General features: G+C 41.9%; 1 protein-coding gene across 1 annotated transcript in view; it reads right to left on the bottom strand.

Annotated features, from left to right (window-relative positions):
- oprl1 (opiate receptor-like 1) overlaps positions 1-27,504 on the bottom strand; it is a 97,083-nt gene that overhangs the window by 11,071 nt on the left and 58,508 nt on the right. The window contains exon 6 of the mRNA XM_088330934.1: positions 23,896-23,980. Within this exon, the coding sequence (XP_088187060.1) occupies positions 23,896-23,980 (85 nt within the window). The remainder of the gene's footprint in view (positions 1-23,895; positions 23,981-27,504) is intronic.

Below are 27,504 nucleotides of genomic sequence, written 5' to 3'. Positions count from 1 at the left end.
CGCATGGTCAGCTTTTGAAAAAAAATAAAGGCTTTTAGGTGCGCCTTATAGTGCGGAAAATACGGTAGACAGGAAGAAAACAAAAATGATGGTTTTGTCACTAAGGCGTGTCTTACTGTTTTTTTTTGTCACTGGGGTTGCTGTGGTAATGGACCGAATTGCATTCGCATGTCATCGTTCCTCGTGTATTACAGGTAACTCCTGTGAACCGATATTGATGCAGACGTTTTTGATTGATAGCTTCCACTGCTGTTCAATTCAGATGCATAGATTGAAAACTTGATTTGTGGCTGAAAAAGTCAAAATATTATGAGGATGTTGTGCATATTGAATCAAGTACCTACTGTAAAACCATTTGTTTTGCTCCTTTATGTAATACATGTTTTGTTGGCAAAAACATGGACTAATTTATCTCAAAGACATTTTTCCAGATGTCACCATGTTTGTATGCCCTCTGTTTTCTTCTTTAGTATTGCGCACATACGTATTTACACAGAAATATATTACAGGCGAGGATTTTTTCTGGTCGGCACCAGTTCTAAGCCAGTTACTAGGTGGCACCCATCGACACCTTTTTGCGTCATATCACCTTTGATGAAAAAAAAAAGAAACAAGCCGCATCATAGTTAAAGCCGCAGTGTTTAAAATAACGGCAAAAAATAGAGGCTATTAATACAGAGTTCTGGGTAAGCTCTCCGAGGTAGTTTCTGTTGAATTTTTTCCTCAATTACTGTGGCATTTAAGTCTTAGAGGGAGTTGATGCAATCTTTTATCTGTGGACAAGCTGTCTTCGACCTTGAGTGATGCAATCTTCCGTTATTCTCTTTCGACTCCCTTCGGTCTTATTTTCTCGTTTTTTTCCTCACACTATTGACATTTTGCAGATGCCTCGACCTCTTATCTTGAATTTCATCATAATACCGTTGCTTTCATTATCTACCTTTTCATCGGTACACAGACGTCAGAGTTTGGCAAAAAGCACAAAACGAGCATAAACAAATCAACACATGAAAAAAACATTATAATGTCAGGATTTCCCGATAGTTAAAGGTACAGTGTGGATTTTTTGACCATTACGGAGACTCAAAGTGACCTAAATGCTCCATATTTCTTTAACTTTTTTGCCCAGCCTCTTGCAAGTTGCCTAGCCTTTTTGAGTTTTTTGGGTAGCAGCATGATGGATGACAATACTGTCAGCTCATGAGGCTTATGTAATATAAAATAAATGCAAATTACTCGACGTACGTGTATTTAAACATATGCATGTTAATAAAATAGTTCATGTATTTTTGTTTTTCATGTATTTTCAGGTTGTTTTGTGAGTGATGTTTAACTACCACAGGGATTGCTAAAAAATATACACTGTCCCTTTAAATGTAATACTCCCTTATTTATCATTATTTACTCCATTATTTAAAGTATTTTAAAAATAGAATTTTATATGATAGTGTTGGAATATTATAATGCGTCACTGCATACTCTATGTAGTCATAATTATATGATTTTTCCAGTTGTATCAATTTGACTATTTAAATCATCATCGTATTCACTTCCTTGTGGCAAATGTAATTACAAACACTGCCCTATTTACGAACGAGATCGTTCGTAAGTTGAATTTGTACGTAAGTTGCTTCAGTGCTATATTTTGTATGTTTAAAGTTTATATAAGTATGTTTAAGGCTTGTATAAGTAACCTGCATTGTTGTCAAATGAAAAATAAACATTTAATGAAATAATATGCTCTAATAAGTAAAGTTAAGTTTAACTTATTTTTGGAAGATAAGCTTCAAGAGTTAGGCGAATTCCTCCCCTGTGTCAAAAAGTAGCCGAAAAAAAAAGGGATCCAACCATTTTCTCAACACCATCACGCTTTCTTGTTCTACCTCTTCTTTACACTTTACACCAACCATATTGAACGGATGCACGAGATATTAAACAATAAAAACGTCTAAGTTCTTAGAGCACTGGAGATACAGTATAGTATGTTTACACACGAACTAGGAAGAGCAAGCGGATATATAATTTTGGGGGGTGCTGTGCAATTTTCCCTCTAAGCTGCGCGCGTGCGCAATCGCGCACTGCCCAGAGCTTTTCCGTGCACAAGAAAATCTAGCCAGCTCACATAAATCAGGGCTCGAAATTGCTAATTAAGAAGCGGATTAAGTCAAAGTTACAGTGCACGAAGGTAAAAATACACGGGTTCCCCTGACGTTGTGTTCTAAATGCGGTATTTGGAAGTCAAGGTCGAAGTAGAACGAAATTGAGTAAAGCCAGTAGAGTTTTTCGAAAACCGGCTTCTTCGGCTCGGCTCACTAAAAGGAACCGGCTGTTTCGGGTCCTAAACGGCTCTTCAGGTCGTTTTTGCTTATTTCATCCCTATATGACCAAATATGTAAAATTATGCACAAAATGACTTAAAGGAAGGGGAAATAGAACAAAAAAGAAAAAAATACCAAAATGAAAAATGTAGTAATGGGCCAGAAAAAAAGAAAGGAAAACAAGTAAATAGAGAACAAAAAGAAAAAAAATAACAATTAGGAAACTATAAACACAATGAGATTTTTTTTAAAGGAATTAAAAAGAAATAGAAAAAAAGGGGAAAAGAAGAAAAATAAAATAATTTCCAATTATACCAAGTCAATCTTGTTCCCAACATTGTACTTTCACAAAAAAATGTGATTAAATACAGTTCTGTATTGTGCAACCGACTAAATAAGTCCACCAAAATGTTAGTATTATGTGACAAAAGATAGCAGGAAAAAAAAGAAATGGAAATCTTATGAAAGAATTGTTGTAAAAACAAATGACGTTTGTAGGCCGTACAACCTTTGCAATAATACATGAGTCAATTTATTCAAAAGTGATTTTGTTTTTTGCATTGCCGGAAACTCAGCAAAATGTAACGTGATGTCAAGTTTTGGACATGTTTGATAATGACTAAGTTGCCACACTTGGGATTGCTGTTGCTCACTGTTGTTTCAAGCGTTGCTCACCGACTTTGTGTGAACGCTCAGACCCGTGGAAAATTACAGGGAACATTGATGCTGGGTGACCTCTCACAGCCCCACACGGCGGAAATAAGCACTACAGTACTGTCCTGTACTTGGAAAAAGGTGCACACGATACAAAATATAACACACAGCAATGTCCGGATATTTTTCGATATCCCGAAAAAAAATGTTCATATCTACGATTTTTTGTAAGTGGAATGGTCGTAAGAAGGGGAGCGTTTGTATTATCAATGTATTGGAGTGAAGTATTTCAGGTTGTGTTTATTTGATGTCTTGTCCAGTAATGGTACATTCCTCGCACTTTCTAACTGAATTTTTGTCTTGACGCGTGGCAGAACTCTCAAATTTGCAATGAGTCAGCTTATCCCGCCCACTGTTAAAAATAAGGTAAATTCAGTCAAGGTCCACCACACTCATAGACTGTTCTTTTAAACCACACTCATGTCATATGAAATAACGGCCTTTGTACACATGCTCTCCTGAACAAGCCTAGCGTATTTTCCTTTCTTTTTTGTTTTATTTATTTTCATCGTTTTATTTGTTTAAATTGTAATTTCTTTTTTTGTGTGTGATTGAAAACCTCAACTTAACTGCTCTCCCCAGCTTTTGTTTCATTTGACATAACGTCTCATTGAACCGGATGTTTTAAATTGGACTCAAAGAGGGAGAAGGAAATTCTTGACTCCAAAAGTTGATCTTATTATTTTAAACAATAGTGTTTGTTTTAAGCAGCACGGCAGCGCAGTGGTTAGCACGTGTGCGGCACAGTTCCACATTCCTGTGTGGAGTTTGCATGTTCTCCCCGTGCTTGCGTGAGTTTCCTCCGGTAACTCCGGTTTCCTTCCACATTTCAAAAATATGCATTTCAGGTTAATCGGCCGGTTCAAATTGTCCTGAGGTGTGAATGAGTGAGTGGATGGTTGTCTGTCTCTGTGTGCCCTGCGATTGGCTGGCAACCAGTTCAGGATGTCCCCTGCCCACTGCCCGAAGATGGGCTCCAGCACCCCCGCGACCCTACTGAGGATAAGCGGTGCAGATAATGGATGGATGCTTGTTTTAATGAATGACCTTTTTTACTACTAGGAGACGCTAAATAGTACACACAGTCCTTTTAAGATAATATCCCGGCCTCTACAGTCAAGTTGGTATGGTAGCAGTTAAATACAGAAAGGGATGCTGTCTATTTGCACACAGTCTTGCTCTGTGTACACAACGACTGGTGCAGTGTAATGTTTTCATTTAATCATTTATTTTTTGAGTCATCAGCTGCAGCGGCTTCAATACCACTTGCAGGAAGTCAAACGGCGGATGTTGGATAGCAGAAGATGAAAAGGTCATTCACTCGATAGCTTTTAGTGGCAATTATTCTTTGGGAATGTGTCACCTTGCAAAATGTTAATCGTCCCCTTCCACTCCGTCTCTTGCACCTAACGCTGTGTGACCAAACATCGGAAGAGTTGCAGTGACGTATTGTAAGACTGAAATTTTATTAAGTTTTTTTTCAAAGTCTTGCCCCCCCAAACCCTACAATGCTGCAATCATAAACATGCAAATTATTTAAATTGAATAAAAAACTGTTGAAATTGGAAAGTTTGTGATGTGACTAGTATTAACTCATTCAGTGTCAAAGGCATATTTTCCCAAAATTTTCTGTTTTTCCCGCCTATACTCAAAAAATCTTGCTAGGATTGTCATGAGCTCTCACTCTACTGGGAACCAGCACCAATCATCTCCCTGCTCTGCCACTGCACCCTGATCCTTTCAACCTGTCTGTTCTGGTTTACCACCAGCTGTTCTGAATTCCCTGACAATCAAGCTCTGTATTTAAAGCCCTGTCTTACAGCCTACCTTTGTCAGATCGTCTGCAAAGCCTACACCTGGAACCTGTTTGTCTGCGCTTCTGACTCTGAACCTGGACCTGTTTGACCCTTCTGCCTTCTCTTCTGCCCCAGTCTTCCAGACCCGAAGTGAGTGAGCCTGGACCCATCTCCTCTTACTTCCTCCGGGCACTCCGGTTTCCTCCCACATTCCAAAAACATGCATTTCAGGTGAATTGATCGGTCCAAATTCTCCCTAGGTGTGAATGAGCGAGTGAGTTGTCTGTCCCCGTGTGCCCTACGTTTGGCTGGCAACCAGTTCAGGGTGTCCCCTGCCCACTGCCTGATGATTGCTGGGATGGGCTCCAGCACCCCCGCGACCCTACTGAGGATAAGTGGTGTAGCTAATGAGATGAGACTGAATAAGCCGCAGGGTTGAAACTCAGGGAAAAAAGTAGCGGCTTATAGTCCGGAATTTACGGTAGATGTAAAAATGAAAACATATTAATAAACAAAACATAAAACGTGTCAATTTAAAAAAAAAAAAATCAAAATTCTAAATGTAAAGTATATTATAATTAAGAAATACAAAGTACATGAAAGCAATTAAACATCTATGAGTAAAATATAATTTATTATTTCGGTTATGTTTTTCATATTAAAGACGTGCCATCAGCAGGAAATGTGATTTAAATGAGGAGGCGGTCAAAAAGGTTGAACTAATTGCCTATTGGTTAGGTTACCTTTCAAAAGCCTTTTTAATAAAGCTCCAGTGAATAATATTTGACCCCTAGGTAAAACTCAAATGACTGACTTAATGATTGAACCACTGTGATGAAAATATGCACTTTTTACACCTACCCAGTCAAAATCGCTCTTGCTTTTAGCCATTTTTCATTTGTTACATTTCCTATCATAGAATATTTTTTCAACCCAAAAAATTATATTTAACATTGCCATGTGATATTCCCTACTAGTCCGAATAAATGATTTCTAGACTCTATGGCCATCAATTGCCCTGAATGAGATACCTCATGGACTAAACAATAAAGTAAATCTTCTTTATCAATCCAGGGCAATGTTTTATCTTAGTCCTGTAAGCCGTCTATGACTGAGTTCCTTTTTGAATGTTAATTTTAATCACAATAACAATAAAAATGCACACAACCTCCAGACAAAATTGAATTGTGTCCTGAATGTGTTATGCCGCAACCACTTTTCAATTAAGTAGCTCTGCATATTGCCGCACTCGGATGAACTCGGAATTCACAAGCACTCTATGAAATTCAAACGCATAAATCGTAGTGAAAGCTTCCATTTCTTTGGCCAGTGTAAAGTAAATTACTGAATAGATCTGGTTAAAATCTTTGAAACAAAAAAAATAAACATATACAAATTAACTTTTTTTTCCATTGAATTAAATTAATGTCATAAAAATCGACATACAAATTCATAAACTCGCTCTTTAAAGATAGATGAGGTACAGTTGCCATGGTTACAGCCCTCTGCAGTATTGCCAGAGGACCCTGACTGGCCATTACTTGCTCGACTTGCTGCGGTTTAAATTTGCATTTTGGCTTTTGCTAACAATAACAAAATGGGATTTACTTATTTACCCAACATCATTTTTTAAAATTTGACAGTTTGTAAAATGATCACCTGGCGTCAAAACCTCCAACAATTGGGAGAAGCACCATATTTTCCAGACTATGAGGTGCAACAAAACCCTTTGCCTAATGCATGGCTGACGCCGCTATCGGTGTGTGAGTGTGTGTGAATGGCTAAGTGTGAAGCACATTGTAATTGACTTGAAAAGCGCTGTAAAAAATGCAGACCATTTACATTTAGTGGCCAGAAATTTGAAAGGGTGCCTTATAACCTGCGTGCCTTATACACTGCAAAATACACTTGTAAGATTGAAAATACATGCAGTATTACTACACGAGGTTTTACAGTATACTTCCAAATTTAAGCGATGATTGACAATCACTAAACACTGCTCGCCTTAAGTGGTACAGATGACATTCAAAAAGGCATTAAAAATTTTCTCATTATCGTACAGTTTCTATTCATGGTGCCAGAAACATTGATTTTCATGTTTACAATGAATTCTGAAAGATAAAACAGTCTCTCCACTTATTCACAAGTGTGTCAATAATACTGCGAAAGACAAACACAAAAACCAAAGACTTTCGACAAAACATTATACAAGTTGTTTTACGTACGTCTACATAGAAAACAGAAAGATTTGGACGCACAAGTCAATAAGTAAAGAGACTATATCAGAATGCACTATGCAAATCAGTGTTTTTGGCACCGCGTGTAAGAATATTGTGATAATGATAACAATATTTTCCAATTTAAATTAGCGATACTTATTGACAGGGTTGGGTAGGGTTACTTTAACTTGATTACTTTCAATTACTTTTGGATTACTCCAATACCAAATATGCTAATAAAAGACAAAAGAAACTAAATATGAATACAATTACTAAATTTTGTGCAGGCTTGGGGAGTAACGGAATACATGGAACGGCAAAACTGATGTTGGCAAGCTGTTTGGATTTATTTTCATTTTGTTTCTGTCGCATTTTATGTTAGTTTTGCCGGAGATCAAAGAGACAAAAAGCCAGAAGAGAAATCTTACCACGTGTTGTGAGTCATAATTTTATTCATATTTAGTTTATTTTGTCTTTTAATAGCATTTTTGGTATTGGAGTAATCCAAAAGTAATTGAAAGTAATCAAGTTAAAGTAACCCTACCCAGATAGATAGATAGATAGATAGATAGATAGATAGATAGATAGATAGATAGATAGATAGATAGATAGATAGATAGATAGATAGATAGATAGATGGATGGATGGATGGATGGATGGATGGATGGATGGATGGATAGATAGATAGATAGATAGATAGATAGATAGATAGATAGATAGATAGATAGATAGATAGATAGATAGATAGATAGATAGATAGATAGATAGATAGATAGATAGATAGATAGATAGATAGATAGATAGATAGGTAGGTAGGTAGGTAGGTAGGTAGGTAGGTAGCGCTTCTTGAGATTTTATGCGGTTTATGTATGAAGAATATACATGACAAAAGACTATGTTTTGGGGAGTGCGTTATAATATGGTGCATATTACAGCGTGGAAAATACAGTAATTAAAAACCATTTTTCTAAAATTTGTGATCTGATAAAAGCAGTTGATTATGTGGAAGAATGTCAAATGATGAATTGAAAAAAAGCAAGCGCTTAGCTAAGAGGTGTGAAGATGGTACACGGGCGGCCCGCCAGTCTGCCAGCAGGCAAAACATGACCTCTTCACAAACACACGTGCAGACGTATAAGAAAATACAGAATGCATGTTAAATGTATGTTGGAAGCATTTGGAGATACATTTAATGCAAGATCCAGGCGGTCGTGGGTTGACATGTACTTGAGATCAACATACCGGAAAAGGAACTCTTGTACTCAGTTGTGAGACCGAACATGTGCGTTGCATTAAGTGGGTTTGTGTCTGTGTAAGAGCAATGTTTTTCATTCGTGTGTATTCTTCCTTTTTCCAAACATAAAATAGGCCAGAAATTTGACTTTGCGGTTTATGAACTAGTGTGCCTTTTATGCAAACAAAAAAAGAAATGCAATACAGTGTTTTTGCAAGGGGGATCAAACCGGAGAGCAAAGGTTACAGCACCAATTTCTAACCACCAAGCCACTAGGGACGTGGATGGGTGATTACAATCTCATAACTTTGAATGCAACGGGAATTGAACCCAGATCACAGCGTGGAGTGCGCTGGTTTTCATCCACTATACTCCAAAGGAAAATCAATAATTTGATGGACACAACTTGCATTGTTCTGTTTAAACGTTTAAAAACGAATGCAGGAAAACCCAGAATGAAAGATGCCTCGGAGTAAATCACTATTCTCTTTCAAATATTCAGCGGCGCCTACTGAAATGTTTCATAGGAGTGGCCAGATGGTGCCACTTAAAAATTTGGGGTGGAACACCAAAACTAAAACCAATCATTTTTGGTTATCGATATAGGAAGGTCAGGAGAAAACTGTGAGAAAGACTTTAGGACACAGCAACTGATAAACAGATGCTGTCCTACTTTCGAACGAGATAGCTTCCGAACGATCATTCGTAAGTTGAATTTGTTCGTAAGTTGCTTCAGTGCTATGTTTTGTATGTTTAAAATTCATATGTAGGGCTTGTATGAGTATTCTGTATTGTTTTGTACTAAAAAAATAAACATTTAACAAAATAATAAGTTTACTTTTGGAAGATGAGCTTCAAGAGTTGGGTTGACGGCATAGAGAAAACAGTATTTTACTATTCTGTACTGTATTTGTAAATATTTTACTCTCCTGGATTTACTACACTCACGGATATAAGAGGACCATGGTTGCACATTATTATTGAACACAACAACTTCGGTGAGCTGCTCCGGCTATATATTTTCCTTGTATTTTGTTTCAGACTGAACTCGATGTTTCTGTGATAAGCGGTGTAGATAATGGATGGAATGGAGTGTCTATTTTTGAATTAAACTCAATTCCAAGTGTTTATTGTCATATGCACAGTAAAGTTGCAAGCGAAAAAGAAAATAGAAACTAAGGAATGGTTGGCATTTCTTGAATCCCAACACTTTAACCTTCCGAATGAACGATGCATTGGAACGATGCATTTGAGTGACATCGTACGGACACCGCATCTGCACGTGTCTACGACATGTATTTGCTTCTTTTTGCAAGCTTTGGGAATATTAAGGGGTAATAAGTTTGACTGAACTATCTGACTGTTTTGGCGACGTTCCCATTGTAGCGCCTTATAATCCGGTGCGTCTTATGTATGTCAAATATAGGACCAAAAACTATTTTTTCGGGGTGCGCCCTATAACCCGGTGCGCCTTATTGTGCGAAAAATACGGTGCACTTTTTTTGTATCGTAATTACGTCATTCCATGTACCCTGGTTGTTATATCTCATCTCATCTCATCAGCTGTACAGCTTATCCTTATTAGGGTCGCGGGGGCGCTGGAGCCCATCCCAACCATCTCCGGGCAGTGGGCAGGGGACACTCGAACTAATATAATATATAATATAATAATGTTATATTAGCAAAGCATATCAATTGTGGTGCCCTTTGCGCCTAATAATCAATGCGGGCGCCAATTGTTGCGATTTTGCCTCATTTTTGAAGGCCTACAAAAAATGTTGTTTCGTACCTATATAGATATTGAGCAGAAACATTCAAGATGGCTCAGACTGAAAGAAAGACAAAGGAAATTGGCTGGGTTGTGTCAGTGCTAGTGGCACGGCGGATTGGTGGTTAGCACAAAGCCCCACGGTGCAGTGGTTCAGGGTTCAAGTCCAGCTACCGCAGCCTCCCCGTGTGGAGTTTGCATGTTCTCCTGTGCCTGGGTGGGTTTCCTCCGAGCACTCCGGTTTCCTCCCACATTCCAAAAAGATGCATGTCAGGTTAATTGGAAGCGCCAAATTGTCCCTAGGTGTTAATGAGCAAGTTAATGGTTGTCTGTCTCTGTGTGCCCTGCGACTGGCTGGCAACCTGTTCAGGGTGTCCGCTGCTTACTGCCCGAAGATAGCTGGGATGGGCTCCAACACCCACGCGACCCTACTGAGGACAAGCGGTGCAGGTAATGGATGGATGGATGGATGTATCAGTGGGATTGTACGACGCAGAAAGTATGAATAAAAACAACATTTACGAACATATTGACTGTTTATGACCAGACAATTTTGGAATCAGACAGTATTTGAATCCAAGTTAGTGAACTAAAAACAGCTTGGTTGCAACTCCGGTCGTGAGTGAGAAGAATACCCGTGAAGTGACAAGAGGAAAACAAATATTTGGAGGAAGCAAGTGCCAAGTTCACACTGATGATCCTTTGAGTGTTTCACTGTGGTGGTGGTAGTAAAGTTTCACTGGAGTGGAGCGGTTGTGCGTCGGGCTAATAGACATCTCGTTAAATGAAATGGAGTTCACCGGAGCATCAAGGAGGGTGCGGCACTAAAACCATTGAGGCTGACATGATTGAACTGTACAACTCCTTTTAGAGGCAATCACAGAAAGGATAAACTGACTCCAGATAAAAATGTCGAGTGAAGAAACTTATTACGTGAGTGTTTACGAGGCAACGTGATGACTCGTCACCGGCGCTCATCTCAGTGTTTTGACACTATTGCCTGCCTATTTACCATTCAGACTTCTACGATCGCGTTTTTACTACAGGTGTAGCGCCCAGTGATCCATATCCAATATTGCTGTGCTTATTATAATACCGGTAATCAAATGAATAATCATAATGAGGGATTGGAGAGTACCGACTTGGGGTATCAGCATTGGATGTATGTCAGATATTTAGATGTATTGGGATTCGGGGTGCAAGGTTTTGACCATGTTGTTGACAAAATCGATATTAAAGATATTGACAATTAATTTCATCGTTGACAGTTTTAGCCAGACACGTTTTTCTAAAAGAGTGAGACATCTCTACATGAATATTATCTCTGCTGAGAGTTGTTCATGTGGTTACATACAGTAACCCTGACTGTACACTATGTGTGTGTTGATGACTCCTCCATCAAATATGAGATACAAGGAACAGAAAAGCGACTACTGTACAGTAAATGATTATTCTGCTTGCTGACAATAGGTATGAGTACCAAAACTTCTCAAGTTTGTGAGTATTTTATCCTGGATACTGCGAATAAAAAGACTGCTTGCAAAGTTTACAACATACATCTAAGTCCACCTTTGTTAATGATGTGACCGCTAGACATGGCTGTATTGTGTATTGATTTCGTCTTTCTCTGCACATGGAACAGGAGAAGTGCACCGCATTAAAGAGAGGATGACTGGGGCCGTGTATTGTGAGATTTTGGAGAACAACCTCCTTTCCTCAGAGCATTGAAGATGGGTTGTGGCTGGGTCTTCCAACACAACAACGATCCAAAGCACACAGCCAGGAAAACCAAGGAGAGGCCCCACAAGAAGCATATCAAGGTACTAGCATGGCACCTGAACCTAAACGAAAATCTTTGGAGGGAGCTCAAACTCCGTGTTTCTCAGCGACAGCCCAGAAACCTGACTGATCTAAAGAATATCTGTGTGGAGGAGTGGGCCAAGATTCCTCATGCAGAGTATGAAAACCTGGTTACAGTAAACGTTTGACCTCTGCAATAGCAAACAAAGGCTACTGTACCAAACATTAGCATTCATTTTCTTGGGTGTTCAAATACTTATTTGCAGCTAAATCACACAAATGAATCGTTAAAAAAATCATGCATTGTGATTTCTGGATTTTTCTTTTTAGTTTATCTCTCTCACAGTGGACATGCACCTACGATGAAAGCGTAACACCCCTCCATGATTTTTAAATGGGAGAAATAGCAAAATAGTAGGGTGTTCAAATACTTATTTTCTTCAATGAATGTATATTCGCTTTTTATAACAATACAAATGTGCTGCCATGGTAGATGGTGGTTCAGGCCAGTGTGCGAGAATTCATATCATTGACCACCACTACAAGCCACTCAGTTGGTAACTGACTGGATTGATCATAAATCCCATTTGTCTGGCTCATTATGAGATCCGGTGTCATAAAAGCTATAAAAAAGCGAGAGCAAGCACATTCGGGAACACGTTGATGCACGCCGCAGCTCCACAGAGTGTTGCTGGAAGATTGCTCCGAGCCTTTTTGTGCCTGTGGACCTTCTTCGGTTTTATCGATAATGAAAAACAAAAGCAATGCGTTTTGCAGCTGTCATTTTTTTGAATATCAACTAGAGATGAATACAAACCAGCCCACATGTATTCCGAAAACACGGTGTGTCTCTTTAATGTTCAATGCAGTGTTCTGGCAAAACTGGTGTTAAAAAAACCTTTATAGTGTAATCGCTGTTAGTAACTGTGGCCATTTGTTATGTTTCTGTCTTACTTGTGGCCATTAATTCAGTGATTAGGTTTTTGTTTGAGACTCTGAAATCTATTATTGAACGCATCAAAAGCACCATTCCAAAATAAGGGAGGAGTAGCGTCTCTCATCATGATGTAATAACAGCTATCATGATACTTTGTGATATGATAGTGTCATAATCTGGTGGGCTTCCTTCCCCCAGAAGGCCTGAACCTGGTTTGGAACTGAAGGTACATGAGTACAATTACGATACAGCTCGTTCCTAATTCCACCAAGCCCGTATATTGACTGTTTGTACAGCTTTCTGATGGTCAGGTCATTCTGATACGTTTTGAGGACCAAGGACCCATGTGGGGAAGGTGGGAACCGGAAACAAAGGTTATCAGATTCAACTACATTTCAGACAAGGCTAAAGTGGTGTGTTTCCTGAGTGCTGAATCCAAACTTATTTATAAATCCCATTTTGCGTGCTTGTATGTGTATTCGTATGTGACTCAAAGGCTCTGAAACGGCTGAACTGGTTTTCGTGTACCTGGTGTACCTTAGGCCTCCGGAAGTGTTTATTTCTAAGTTTGGTGTCAAGGCACCGACAAAAATACCAGCAACATTGCTAAACATATGCTTCCGTGGCTCTGGAGCTGCATGCAGCAATGCAGCTTTTTGGCATTCCCAAGTGGCTCCCTGGCAATTTTTCAACAAACCACCACCCCAACAACCTCGAATAAGTAGAATGCCCGGCAGCGCCGTGCCAGTATGCTTGTAGTCAATAGAGTTATTTGTGAAGCTTGCGCGACCAGCACACTGAACATAAGCTTACTTTATACACAATAATGTACTGTATAGCCAGGGTTGGGTAGGGTTACTTTAACTGGATTACTTTCAATTACTTTTGGATTACTCCGATACTAAATATGCTAATAAAAGACAAAATAAACTAAATATGAATACAATTATGACTCACAACACGTGGTAAGCTTTCTCTCCTGGCTTTGATCTCTTTGATCTCCAGCAAAACTAACATAAAATGCGAGAGAAACAAAATGAAAATAAATCCAAACAGCTTGCCAACATCATTTTTGCCGTTCCATGTATTCCGTTACTCCGCAAGCAAGCACAAAATTTAGTAATTTTATTCATATTTAGTTTCTTTTGTCTTTTATTAGCATATTTGGTATTGGAGTCATCCAAAAGTAATTGAAAGTACTCAAGTTAAAGTAATCCTACCCAACCCTGTGTATACCTGCTTGGGGAATACAACAGAACACATGTAACACTGTTACGTAATCAGGATACAAACTAAATAGAATTGTAACAAAATTACAGGTATATTTGGTGAAACTATGGATTACTTTGCAAGATTAGAATTTTATTTAAAATATGTTTTTTTTTCACACTACAGGGACAATATTTAAATCAAGGTGAGTGTTTGTTATAACTATTTTTATAGCTTGTTTACATTTGCCATGTGCGTTCGCGCCCCTCTTTCTCCGTATCATTAATTCCATACACACGCTGTACTCTCAGGATCATCCCCTCCCTCCACCCGCAGATCTGCCCAAGGTGCTTGACTCCAAAGCATGACTATATGACCATAAATGTCATAAAACTAACAGAAAAGTGCAATCGAATTAAAGTGCAACAAGCAAGACAAGATCAACACACTAATATGAACAAATGAAATAACATGAAATTAAATGAAAAATTAAATTCAATGTCTGGGAGCAGGTGCCCTCTTCTACAGCATCCTTTCTTTCACTTCATAGACTCATTCACATGTGTTTTACATTTACATATATATCATGCACTCATGGGTGAATTGTGTCCTTCACAATTTCAATTACTGACTAGAAAGAGAAACAGATGACAAAAAGCCCCAGAGTGTGTTGGAAATATGTAAATTGAACACTTTTTGTGTTTTTAAAAAATATTGCGTCTTTCCGGCGCCCTAAATGTGAACTAAAACGCTATGTGAAAGAGAAAGTTCAGTTCCCGAGAGACCAATCCATTTTTCCAACCAATCTAGTAAGATATTATGGTCCACATGTTCCACAGAGTTCAGTATTTGGCCCCCTTCTTTTCAGCATTTACATGCTTCCATTAGGTGATATTATTCACAAGTATAATATCAGTTTTCATTGCCACGCTGATGACACTCAACTATATATTCCGATGGAGGAATTGGCCCCGAAAGTCCGAAATGTTAATTACTGGTCCATCTAAATGCCGGAACTTGTTCTCAAAAACTGCTCTGAATATTGACAAATGTAATACCACACAGAGAAAAAATGAGGTGTCACATTTGACCCCAATCTATCCTTCCAATATTATAGAACAGATTTTTTTCCATCTTTGCTACATTGCGGATCCAGATATTATAATTCATGCTTTTCTTACCGCCCGTCTCGATTACTGTTATGTACTACTCTCCGGTCTCCCAAAGTCCAAAATCAAGAGCCTGCAGTTGGTACAAAATGCTGCAACGAGGCTTTTAACAAAAACAAGAAAGTTTGATCACATTACCCCGATCTAAGCTAACCTGCATAGGCCCCCTGTTAGCTTAAGATGTGATTTAAAGGTTCTGTTGGTATTATACAAAATCATACATGGACTTGCTCCCTCATATCTTTCAGATTTAATTTTCCCCATGTTCCGGTCCAGAGCCTTCGCTCCGAAAATGCTGGTCTACTAGCGATCAAAAGAGGCAAGGAGAGAACCGCAGGTTCGAGAGCGTTCTCCTTTTGGGTCCTGGTGTTGTGGAATGCACTGCCCCCTGAGATTCGATCTGCAACCTCAGTGGAACTGTTTAAATCTAGGCTTAAAACACACTTCTATTCTATAGCTTATGAAGGACCTATGTTCCATGTTGACAATATGTGTGTATTATTTGTTAATCCAACATCTGTTGCAGCCTGGTCATCCTGGAAGGGGGAATATCACATGTGCAGTCCCCTTAAGGTTTCTTCATTTTCCTCATGTTGAGCTTTTTGAATTTTTCCTCGCTCTCATGTAGGTTTAGATCAGGGGATGGTGTAATTAGTCTGTGGTTTGCAAAAATCTGTGGTCTGTGCAGCCCTTTGAGATTCTTTATGAAGCGCACAGGGAGCGCAGTTGCTGTGTTTTGCGGAAACGTGGCTCACGTTTAGCATTCCGGACACTAACGTGTAGCCACCCGGAGCTACCCGGAGCAATCCGGCTTCAACGCCGCTAAACAGAGACACGAAAGCCGGGGAGAATCGGAGAGGAGGCGGACTTGCTAACACGAGGTGGTGTATCCCTGGATTTTCACAAAGAAAAGTTTTCCATCTGCCGCAGGGATGTCGAATTTTTGGACTGGCGTGACGTCATCCACTTCGCTACAAGCACCCCTAGGGCATCATGTTGATCTGTTAATAAACAACAGGGTAGACTGCTGGAAGTGTGAATTTCCCTACGGGGATGAATAAAGTATCTATCTATCTATCTATCTATCTATCTATCTAAAGGCGTCACAAAAAACATGAATTGACTTGACTCAATACACTACTAGGTGGATAAAATATGAGCACTATTATGTTGGACTACGATCTACTACCTGGTCTCGGTTTCTTCCATTTCTTTTTCAAGGTTACATTGTTCAGTACAATTTAATATATGTATTTAAATTTATTTCATTTGATCTTTTATTAACATTTTTGGTATTGGGGTAATCCAAAAGTAATCAAAAGTAATCAAGTAACAAGACTGCAATATTATGATATAAGGATTACGTTACTGCTCACATTTTTCAACAGGTAATTAGTAACTGTATCTGATTACATTTCTAAAGTAGCCCTCCCAACCTTAACTGTACACTATGTGTGTGTTGATGTTTCCTCCATAAAGTATAAGATATAAGCGACTACTGAACAGTAAATTTTGGGTTTTTTCTGCATGCTGACAATAAAAAAAACAAAAGAGGGATACTCTGCCGCTTATCTGAAATGGGTCGTAAATCAAAATCAGCTGTTAGGCATTCTGATGTTACCGCATTCCCAACATTCCTGTCAGCATTCCTAACATTCCTGGCATACAAAGTGATGATGTCATCGCATTCCTAACATTCAAGTCAAGTCTTGTTCATTCTTATAGCCCGCAATTGTCGTGATTACCTAACCGGAGTCACCTGAGGTAATCAGCTGGTGTGCTGGAACGCGATCTCTTGATTGGTGGAAGTCTACTACATAAGCTGTCAGCGTCCAGAGATGGACGTTCGAGTGTCTTCCTCATTTCCTGAGCGAACCTCCAACATTCAAGGTACCACAAGCCCATGTATATTCCAAGTCTGATTCTCGTTGCCTGACCCTTGTCTGTTAAAAGTTTTCGATCTACTCTTCCGTCCCGGCCACCGACTTACCTGCTACGTTTCGCCACGCGTTTTCACCACGGAGTTGCCATATCCTCCCAAGAGGCTTTCCACTGCCAAGGCTCGACGTCCCAAGCCTGCTCCACCGAATCTTGTCACAATAAATCCTTTAACTGACGCTATTGGATCCGAGTCCTTGTTCTGTTCCATGACAGAACACTCGAACCAAAGCATGGATCCAGCGACAGTTCGTCCCACCTCTGAGAGATGCGGAAATGCCGAACAGGAATCCGCGCTACAGCGCCTACAACACACCGAAGGCGCAATACAACAAATCGTCCACGACGTATCCACACTAGTCCGGCAAGTACAACGTCACCAAGATTTTTTTGAACAGTGCGAAGCTTCCCCGGCAACACGAGCACGAGATCCAGTTCCGCCCCTTTCTGATCAGGTCGGCAGTGTTGAACCACGAGTAGGTTCGCCAGAGAGATTCAGTGGAGAGCCCGCCCAGATCCGCCCCTTTCTTATAAATTGCCGACTAATTTTTGATCTACAACCGCGAGCCTTTGTGAACGAAAAGGCGAAGGTGGCTTTTGTGATAAATCATCTGACTGGCAGAGCCCGCCTTTGGGGAACGGCAGAATACGAACGAGGGGCGACAGCATGCACCTCTTTTAATTTGCTTAGCCAGGAAATGATTAAAGTTTTTGATTCTGGAGCCTCATCAGTCGATGCTGCTCGTTCAATCTTGAACATTCGCCAGGGGAGACGCTCCATTGCCGACTATGCCATTGACTTTCGCACACTAGCAGCCCAGAGTCACTGGAACGAAGAGGCGCTGGTCGACGCCTACCTCCATAGCTTGTCCGGTTATATCAAAGACGAATTGGTTTCCCACGCTCCTCCGGTAACTCTTGACAATGCTATCGAACTGACCGCCCGGATCGACCGTAGGGTTCAGGCAAGACGCAGAGAGAGAGAAGATCCCAGACAACCCATCACCCGGCAAAGTCAAGACATTAGTAAGATACCGAACCCCCCAACCAATTCTACCGCACCTCATGAGATGATGGAGGTGGACCGCACCTTTCTCTCCGTCGAAGAACGCCAGCGAAGGCGTACCGAACGGCTATGTTATTACTGCGGCGGCCAGGGACATAGGGTGGTCAATTGCCCGTTAAAAGCAAACGCTCGTCGGATATAGGGGACATCCGATTGAGCTCAGCTTTATTATCGTCCCCCAAGACTGATAGACCTGTTCTCCGGGCAAATCTCATTATTTCCGGTACATCTCAACCCTTCCATGCCCTCATCGATTCTGGCGCCGAAACAAATATCCTGGATTTGTCACTCGCACACAAGATGGGGATACCTGTTGAAACCCTTCCTAACCCGGTATCAGCTCGGGCTTTGGATGGCCACCTATTAGGCACCGTATCTCAAATAACGGAACCCATTGAACTACAGTTGTCTGGAAATCACAGAGAGAAGATCCGATTTCACTTACTTCACTCCCCTAACCAACCCCTTGTCCTGGGTCATCCTTGGTTGGTGCAACACAACCCCCATTTCGACTGGCGCACTGGGTCGATACTTGAATGGGGCATGGACTGTCACCAAACCTGTCTGCAAGCCGCTCCTTACCCAAATCATCCTGTTTCCACGAGGGCTCCACCCAATCTGTCCAAGGTCCCAGCCTGTTACCACCACCTACGGGAGGTCTTCAGTAAAGCTAAGGCCTCTTCCTTGCCCCCTCATAGACCTTATGACTGCGCAATTGATCTCCTGCCGGGGTCTGCTCCTCCTCGGGGCCGCCTCTACTCCTTGTCCATTCCCGAGAGGAAGGCCATGGAGGAGTACATTTCCGATGCCTTGGCGGCTGGTATCATTCGACCCTCCTCTTCTCCTGCTGGGGCGGGGTTCTTCTTTGTGGGAAAAAAGGACGGGTCACTCCGGCCCTGTATAGATTATCGGGGCCTTAATGAAATCACGGTTAAAAATCGCTATCCCTTGCCTCTGCTTGCCTCTGCATTTGAGCTTCTACAGGGGGCCACGGTCTTCACTAAACTTGATCTGCGCAACGCCTACCACTTAGTCCGAATCCGGGAGGGTGATGAATGGAAGACGGCATTCAACACACCCAACGGTCACTACGAGTATCTGGTAATGCCGTTCGGATTAACCAATGCTCCAGCTGTTTTCCAATCTTTGGTAAATGACATTTTACGAGATGTGCTTAATCGTTTTGTTTTTGTGTATCTGGACGATATCTTGATTTTCTCAAAGTCCCTCGATGAACACCGAAAACATGTCCAGCTGGTTCTCCGTCGTCTCCTAGAGAACTCTTTATTTGTTAAGGCAGAGAAGTGCGAGTTTCACGCCAAGACAGTCTCGTTCCTGGGCTACATCGTGGCGGAGGGGACCCTTCAGATGGATCCTGCCAAGGTATCAGCAGTCACCTCTTGGCCTGTCCCTGAGTCTCGGAAAAAACTCCAACAATTCCTTGGTTTTGCCAATTTCTACCGGAGGTTCATCAGGAACTACAGTTCGGTGGCAGCTCCCCTCACGCTTCTTACCAGTCCTAGAGAGCCATTTCGGTGGTCTTCCGAGGCTAATGCAGCTTTCAACCGTCTAAAAACCCATTTCTCTACGGCCCCCATACTCCAGGTACCGGACCCTGCACGCCAACTGGTAGTGGAGGTGGACGCCTCAGATGTGGGAGTGGGTGCTGTCCTGTCCCAGCGGTCGGACAAGGACCAGAAAATGCACCCGTGCGCCTTCTTTTCCCGGCGGTTGTCCCCGGCCGAACGCAACTACGACGTGGGGGATCGTGAGTTGTTGGCCGTCAAGCTAGCCCTGGAGGAATGGCGGCATTGGTTGGAGGGGGTAACGGTGCCGTTCATAGTTTGGACTGACCACAAGAACTTAGAATATATTAGATCGGCCAAGCGGCTCAATCCTCGCCAGTCACGTTGGGCCCTGTTTTTCACCCGCTTTAACTTCACTCTGTCCTACAGACCCGGATCTCGGAATGTGAAACCCGACGCGCTGTCCCGACAATTCCAGAGTTCCAATGACACACCTCAGGGTCCCGCAACGGTCCTTCCAGCTTCCTGTATGGTGGCAGCAGTCTCCTGGGATATCGAGTCCCGAGTCAGAGAGGCGATACCCGATCAGGCGGGTCCCAGCTCCTGTCCCGAGGGTCGACTATTCGTCTCCGAACCCTTACGGTCCGAGGTCCTCCAATGGGGGCACAATTCTCACTTTTCTTGCCATCCGGGGTCGGCTCGGACTCACAGTTTCTTGTCCCGACGCTTCTGGTGGCCTACCATGGCCAAGGACGTTAGGGAATACGTCTCCACCTGTCAAGTGTGCGCCCAGAACAAAACATCCCACCAACGTCCGGCCGGTCTGTTACATCCACTTCCGGTTCCCCGCCGCCCATGGTCCCACATCTCCTTGGACTTTGTGACGGGGTTGCCAGTATCCGAGGGGATGACGACTGTACTAACTATCGTGGACCGGTTCAGTAAGATGGTCCATTTCGTGGCACTACCGAAGCTCCCCTCCGCCAAGGAAACTGCATTGATAGTCCAGCAGCATGTGTTCCGCCTCCATGGCATCCCTCTGGACATTGTTTCTGACCGTGGTCCCCAGTTCTCATCCGCGTTTTGGAAGGAGTTCTGTCGTCTGTTGGGTGCCTCTGTCAGCCTCTCATCAGGGTTCCACCCTCAATCCAATGGTCAGTCTGAACGAGTGAACCAAGATTTGGAAACGGCACTTCGCTGCATGGTCTCTAGTGAACCGTTGTCCTGGGCTCGGCAATTGGCATGGGTGGAATATGCTCACAATTCCTTGGTTAGCTCATCCACTGGAATGTCCCCCTTCCAGTGTGTGTATGGGTACCAACCCCCTATGTTCCCTAGTCAAGAAGAGGAAGTAAACTGCCCGTCAGCTACGGCGAATGCACGTCGCTGTCGGCGAACTTGGGCTCGTGCTCGGGCCACACTCCTTCGGGCAAGCAAGACTCATGCCGTTGGGGCTAACCGACGGAGGAGTCCTGCTCCGAAGTACCAGGTGGGCCAGAAGGTGTGGCTCGCATCAGCTGATCTTCCACTGAAGGTTGAGTCGAGGAAACTGGCTCCTCGGTATCTTGGCCCATTTCCTATAGTAAAAATTATCAACTCCTCAGCAGTCCGTCTCCGTCTACCAAGATCTATGAGAGTGCACCCCACGTTTCATGTTTCCCGAATCAAGCCCGTCAGCCAGAGTCCGTTGGCACCCATTCCACCTCCTCCCCCAGCTCCACGCTCCTTGGACGGGGAGCCTATCTATACAGTGCGCCGCCTGCTCCGCTCCCGACGCAGGGGTCGGGGCTTCCAGTACTTGGTCGATTGGGAGGGATATGGTCTGGAGGAGAGATCATGGATTCCCAGCAGGCAGATCCTGGACCGATCTCTTGTGGCAGAATTCCATCAACTGCATCCTGACCAACCAGCACCACGCCGTGGTCGTCGTCGGAGGTCCGACGCTGCTGCTCTTCCACCGGCAGACCCACCCGCTACCACCCCTTCAGATGCGGACGAAGGGGCCTCTATCCACTCGGAAGAATTCTGAGGGTTCATCGGACGACCTCTGGGCCCTCGATTTTTGGATTATTGGTGATGTATTTTGGGTTTTGGGGAATTATTTGTAACTGGCCTGTGATTTTTTTTCCCTTGGATTACCGGTGTTGCCATGTGACGTGTTTGGATTTATTTTTATTTTTCCCTGGGGGACTTCTGGAGCCGTCCCTTGAGGGGGGGGTTCTGTCGTGATTACCTAACCGGAGTCACCTGAGGTAATCAGCTGGTGTGCTGGAACGCGATCTCTTGATTGGTGGAAGTCTACTACATAAGCTGTCAGCGTCCAGAGATGGACGTTCGAGTGTCTTCCTCATTTCCTGAGCGAACCTCCAACATTCAAGGTACCACAAGCCCATGTATATTCCAAGTCTGATTCTCGTTGCCTGACCCTTGTCTGTTAAAAGTTTTCGATCTACTCTTCCGTCCCGGCCACCGACTTACCTGCTACGTTTCGCCACGCGTTTTCACCACGGAGTTGCCATATCCTCCCAAGAGGCTTTCCACTGCCAAGGCTCGACGTCCCAAGCCTGCTCCACCGAATCTTGTCACAATAAATCCTTTAACTGACGCTATTGGATCCGAGTCCTTGTTCTGTTCCATGACACGCAATAGAAAAAAAGGCTCAAGAGGACATTCCTAAAAATCCTTAATGAATTACGAGTGATTTATGACCACTCATAATTCATAAAGGAATTTTAAGAATGCCCACCGGAGACTTTTCTAAGTAATCTTTGAACACTTTTGAATTTATGAACAGGGAAAGTGTGAAGGACATTGTAAAGCGCTATATAAATGCAGAACATTTACATTTAAGACGGTCATAAATCACTCATAATTCAAAAAAGGAATTTCAAGAATGTTGGGAATGTGATGACGTCATCACTTTCTAGTATGCTAGGAATTATATTAATTCTGCTATGTCATCGGGACGCTAAAGAGCTGATTTTGATTTACAAGTGTTTTGACACGAGCGGTAGGGTATTTTTCCCTCTTGCTTTGGATGTCAGGGATGTTTTTTATTTTTACTAACATCGCTCACTGTTGTCAGTTATTTTGACTATTATGCACTGTTAAAATCACAGTAACTATAGGCCAATATTGTTATGGTTCTTTAATTTTCACACTTTTGAGAGAGGATCTGCTTTTCGTGAGATTTAATAGAAAATAAATAGTTCGAAGGAGACATTTTTGCATCTTGATGATTGTTTGTACAGTGCTCTCCTGTACTCCTTGCATGTTTCAAATTAATTGATAGCTTTACTCATTGTGTTGTGAGTCTACTAAAATATAAACTTACCATGAAACAAAAAAGAGCTAGTCACTCACTCATAATTCAACAATGAATTTCAGGAATGTTAAGAAAGCGATGACATGTCGATTTATGACCGTTTTGACACAAACGGCAGAGTATTTCTCCCTAATGTAGTCCTAATTTTAGTATTGGACACTTCCAAAAGAGATTGACTTGGATGTCAGAGATGTTCTTTATCTTTACTCTTGTTGCCATGGTTATCCGTTATTTACTATTAGCAAATATTGTTTTGGTTCTTTGATTCCCACACCCTTGAGACAGGATCTTCTGTTTGTAATGAGATTAAATAGAATGTAAACAGCTCAAGGTCAAGTCAAGTCAGTCAAGTCATTTTTATTTGTATAGCCCTTAATCACAAAGAGTCTCAAAGGGCTTCACAGGTAATTACACAGACTATTTATTCAGACTATTGTTACACCATCCCCTGATCTGGAACCAACATGAGGGCAAGGAAAAACTCAAAAAACCTCAACATGAGGAAAATGAAGAAACCTTGAGAAGGGACCGCACATTTTGTATAATACTAAGAGAACCTTGAAATCACATCTTAGGCTAACAGGGAGCCAATGCAAGTTAGCCCAAATCGGCGTGATGTGATCGGACTTTTTTCTCCTAGTAAAAAGCCTCGCTGCGGCATTTTGTACCAGCTGAAGACTCTTGATTCTAGACTTCGGGAGACCGGAGAGTAGTGCATTACAGTATAGGGAGAAATGTTTGCATCTTGACGGTTGTTTGCACAGTGCTCTCCTGTTCTCCTTGCAAGTTTAAAATACATTGATACCTCCATTCATTGTTTTGTGTGTCTACTAAAGTATGAATTTATCATTAAGTAAAAAAGAGATGGTTACTCACTGTTATGCTCTTGCTCAACATTCCCGAGCACCATTGCCGGAACTCCGAAGGCAGAGGCTAGCACCCACACACAGATATTCACCACCTGAGCAAAAATGACAACTAATTAGTTTGCAAAGAGCTCAGCCGAGGGCTCAATTATAATTGCCCGGTAGGGCAATGAATGCCGCCCCCGCTAGCTTGCGTGATCGGGGACAACAGTGTTGATCCTCCAGGGAGGGCCGACAAGAACAGGAAGTCGGAATGTCAAGCGCAGGTAATTATGGATGCAAGACAATGGAAGGGACAACTAGTGGAATCAGATACCCGTTTTTAAAAATGTGATTATCCTCAAAGACAAAACACATAAACACAAATCTATGATATAAAAACAATGTCACGTAGAGAGAAACAAATATTACCGTGTACCCCCCAAAAGGGAAACTTATCCATCCGTCCATCCATTATCTGTACCGCTTATCCTCAGTAGGGTCGCGGGGGGTGCTGGAGCCCATCCCAGCCATCTGTGGGCAGTGGGCAGGGGACACCTTGAACTGGTTGCCAGTCAGTCACAGGGCACACGGGGACACACAATTCGCTCGCTCATTCACATCTAGGGACGATTTTGGACCGGTCAATCCGCCTGAAATGCATGTTTTTGGAATGTGGGAGGAAACCGGAGTGCCCGGAGGAAACCCAGGCAAGCACGGGGAGAACATGCAAACTTCGCACAGGAAGGTTTGTAGCTGGATTTGAACCCATGACCTCTGTGCCGCACACGCGCTAACCACAGCGCCGCCGTGCTGCCCTAAAGGAAACTTATTATTCATAAATAAGGCGCACCAGACTATAAGGCGCATGGACTTCAATCTACTGTAAGGGCTAGTGCTGCACAAATAATAAAAAAGTGCCTATTTGCTCATTGATTGATCAGTCGAAATAATATCACTAATCACAAATCACATAAAATTGCATACAAATAGATGCAACAGGAATCAAACCTTGATTGCGGCATGGAGTGCACCAGATCCTATCCACTAGACCAGGGATTAAGTGTGGGTGGATCGATCCAAATATTCATGTTATCGGACCTAGACTATTGTCTTACGATCGATACTGTGTTTCCATTACAACTATCACTATGATGAAAGGTTATGCATACATTATTACTTTTATATTCGATCTAAATGTGATTACACATTATTTTCAAATTATTGTGCAATGGAATGTATTATAATTGTGTTGTCAGTATATGATGTAATATTTGTATGTATGTTATATACTGTAACTGCTTTTTTGTTTGATCTCTTGACTTTTGTTCTGAAGTATTATATTTTTATACAGTTAAAGGTTTTTATATAATTATGATTCCACTATTTACACTGCTTTTTCACTTTAAACATATTATGGATGTAATTAGTTGTCATTAGTTGTATGTTTGCATGTTTTCATTGTAGTTACATAACAGAAAAACTGAATATTTTAGTGTCTGAAATCTTTGTGCTAACTGTATTATAATTCTGAACTAATTCAAGGGAGGAACAGTTTAGTAATATAAAGATCATAACATTTCTGAATGATAAGTATCAATATGGAGTCGGGACCGACCGAATCTACCATGAATTGTACTGGGATAGGATTGATACTCAAATTCCCAGTACCGCCCACCCCACATTAATCGAGGGATACGGATGATACATGGAAAGGCTTTAAGTCTTATCTCATCATCACACTATTTTTGGTCATCTTACAAAATTTTTGATATTATTATTTGTACCGCCGACTCGCAAAGTCATTAAGAAGCGACAGAATTCTGAATCGAATGACAAGAAAGACATTGTGGAAAGCAATTCGATCATCTTAAACTGCATGAAGAGAATGACATCGTGGGAAGTAATTTGGTTATTCAGAAATGAATGAAGGGGAGGGCATTATGGGGAGAACTTTGGTCATCCTGAGGGTTATAAATAACCGATTAACCACACATATTCAAAATGTTTATTATCGACAACGTTTAGTCTGAGCTAAAGAAAAGTGAAACAAAGTTATCTCTACTCTAACCTATATGGCACCGACTAAAAATACTTTGAAAATAAGATAAAACCACATGTCTTTTTATGTATCATATGTATACAGTTCATGTCTTGGGAACATCCTGCGTGGGTTCAAATCCAGCTCCAGACTTCCTGTGCGGAGTTTGTATGTTCTCCCCGTGCTTGCGTGGGTTTCCTCCGGGCACTCCGGTTTCCTCCCACATTCCAAAAACATGCATTTCAGGTGAATTGGCCGGTCCAAATTGTCCCTAGGTGTGAATGAGCGAGTGAGTTGTCTGTCCCCATGTGCCCTGCGATTGGCTGGCAACCAGTTCAGGGTGTCCCCTGCCCACTACCCGATGATTACTGGGATGGGCTCCAGCAACCCCGCGACCCTACTGAGGATAAGCGGTGTGGCCAATGAGATGAGATGAGATGAGATGAGATGTATACACCTAATGGACTAGTGGGATCCGGGTTCAATTCCTGTTGTGTTAAATGCAATTGTGACAAACCACCCCTGTCCCTCGAAAACCTGATGTTTAGGATTAAATGCTCTTACAATTGCTGATTTGATCCCGGTTTCCATTATTGTTATGCAATTGTGGTCAGTGATCATGTAAACGATAACTGCAGAAATATGATTACGCTTTTCTAATTTTCACGCATATAAGGTGCACTGGATTATAAGGCTCAGATCAAATGTCTGGCCAATTTGAGGCTTTTGAGTGCGCCTTATAATCTGGAAAATACTGTAAATGGATACTATACAGTGGAACCTCGCTAGTTCGTGGTTCCACTTTTGCGGGTTCAGAGCTTCGCGGGTCTAAAAAGTATACCTTACCTTCTCAATAAAAGCATTTATTGACTTGACGCCATTGAGCGCGAGCTTATGTCAACTGAGGACACGGTGTGGACACTCTTATTGTGAAGGGGAGGGGGAGGCCCTGACACAATGCTTAGTCATGGTGAGTTACTGCTTCGCTCAATCCCCCCCCCCTTTCTTAACTCCTCCCACCTCACCCCCTTCTTCCCTTCTGTCACATTTCATCTCAAGTTTGACTTTATTATACCAAAAGCGAGCGGTTGTTTGTACTACCTAAACACGGCTAATTATGTGTGGTTTCGTGTATTTGTTGTAAAAGCCGTTCGATGCCGCTAGCTAAAGTATGTTGTTATAGTCAGAAGGTAGCGCCTTCACCTTTATTAAAATGAACACAGACCATTTTTTTAACTGTTGTTTCCCAAAACGCTTCACAAACACTCATCAAATATCATATTTTCACTGTTTTTATTTTCAATATGTAACCGGTGGTGTTAACAAGCGAAATAAACCGCAATTGCTTTATGTGGTTGCGAGCGGTAAATACAATCATAATGAATGGTTCGTACTGGTTTCGCTGCAGTCCTACTCCGTGTGCATACAACATATTTTACAGTTTTTTTTGTTTGTTATAACATGAATTTCACTCTCTCTCTCTCTCTGCCTGTATTCTGTATGGTGTACTGTATACACGGGGGTGTACTGTATACCTGTATACGTTTTTTCAAGCACTTCGCGGATTTTCAATTTTCGCGGGTGGTCTTGGTCCCCATT

This window comes from Urocampus carinirostris, chromosome 3 (genome assembly GCF_059441175.1).
Source record: "Urocampus carinirostris isolate Australia breed hairy pipefish chromosome 3, RoL_Ucar_1.0, whole genome shotgun sequence".
NCBI lineage: Eukaryota > Metazoa > Chordata > Actinopteri > Syngnathiformes > Syngnathidae > Urocampus > Urocampus carinirostris.
Note: the sequence above shows the minus strand (reverse complement) of the source record. Positions and strands in the feature narration are given on the sequence as shown.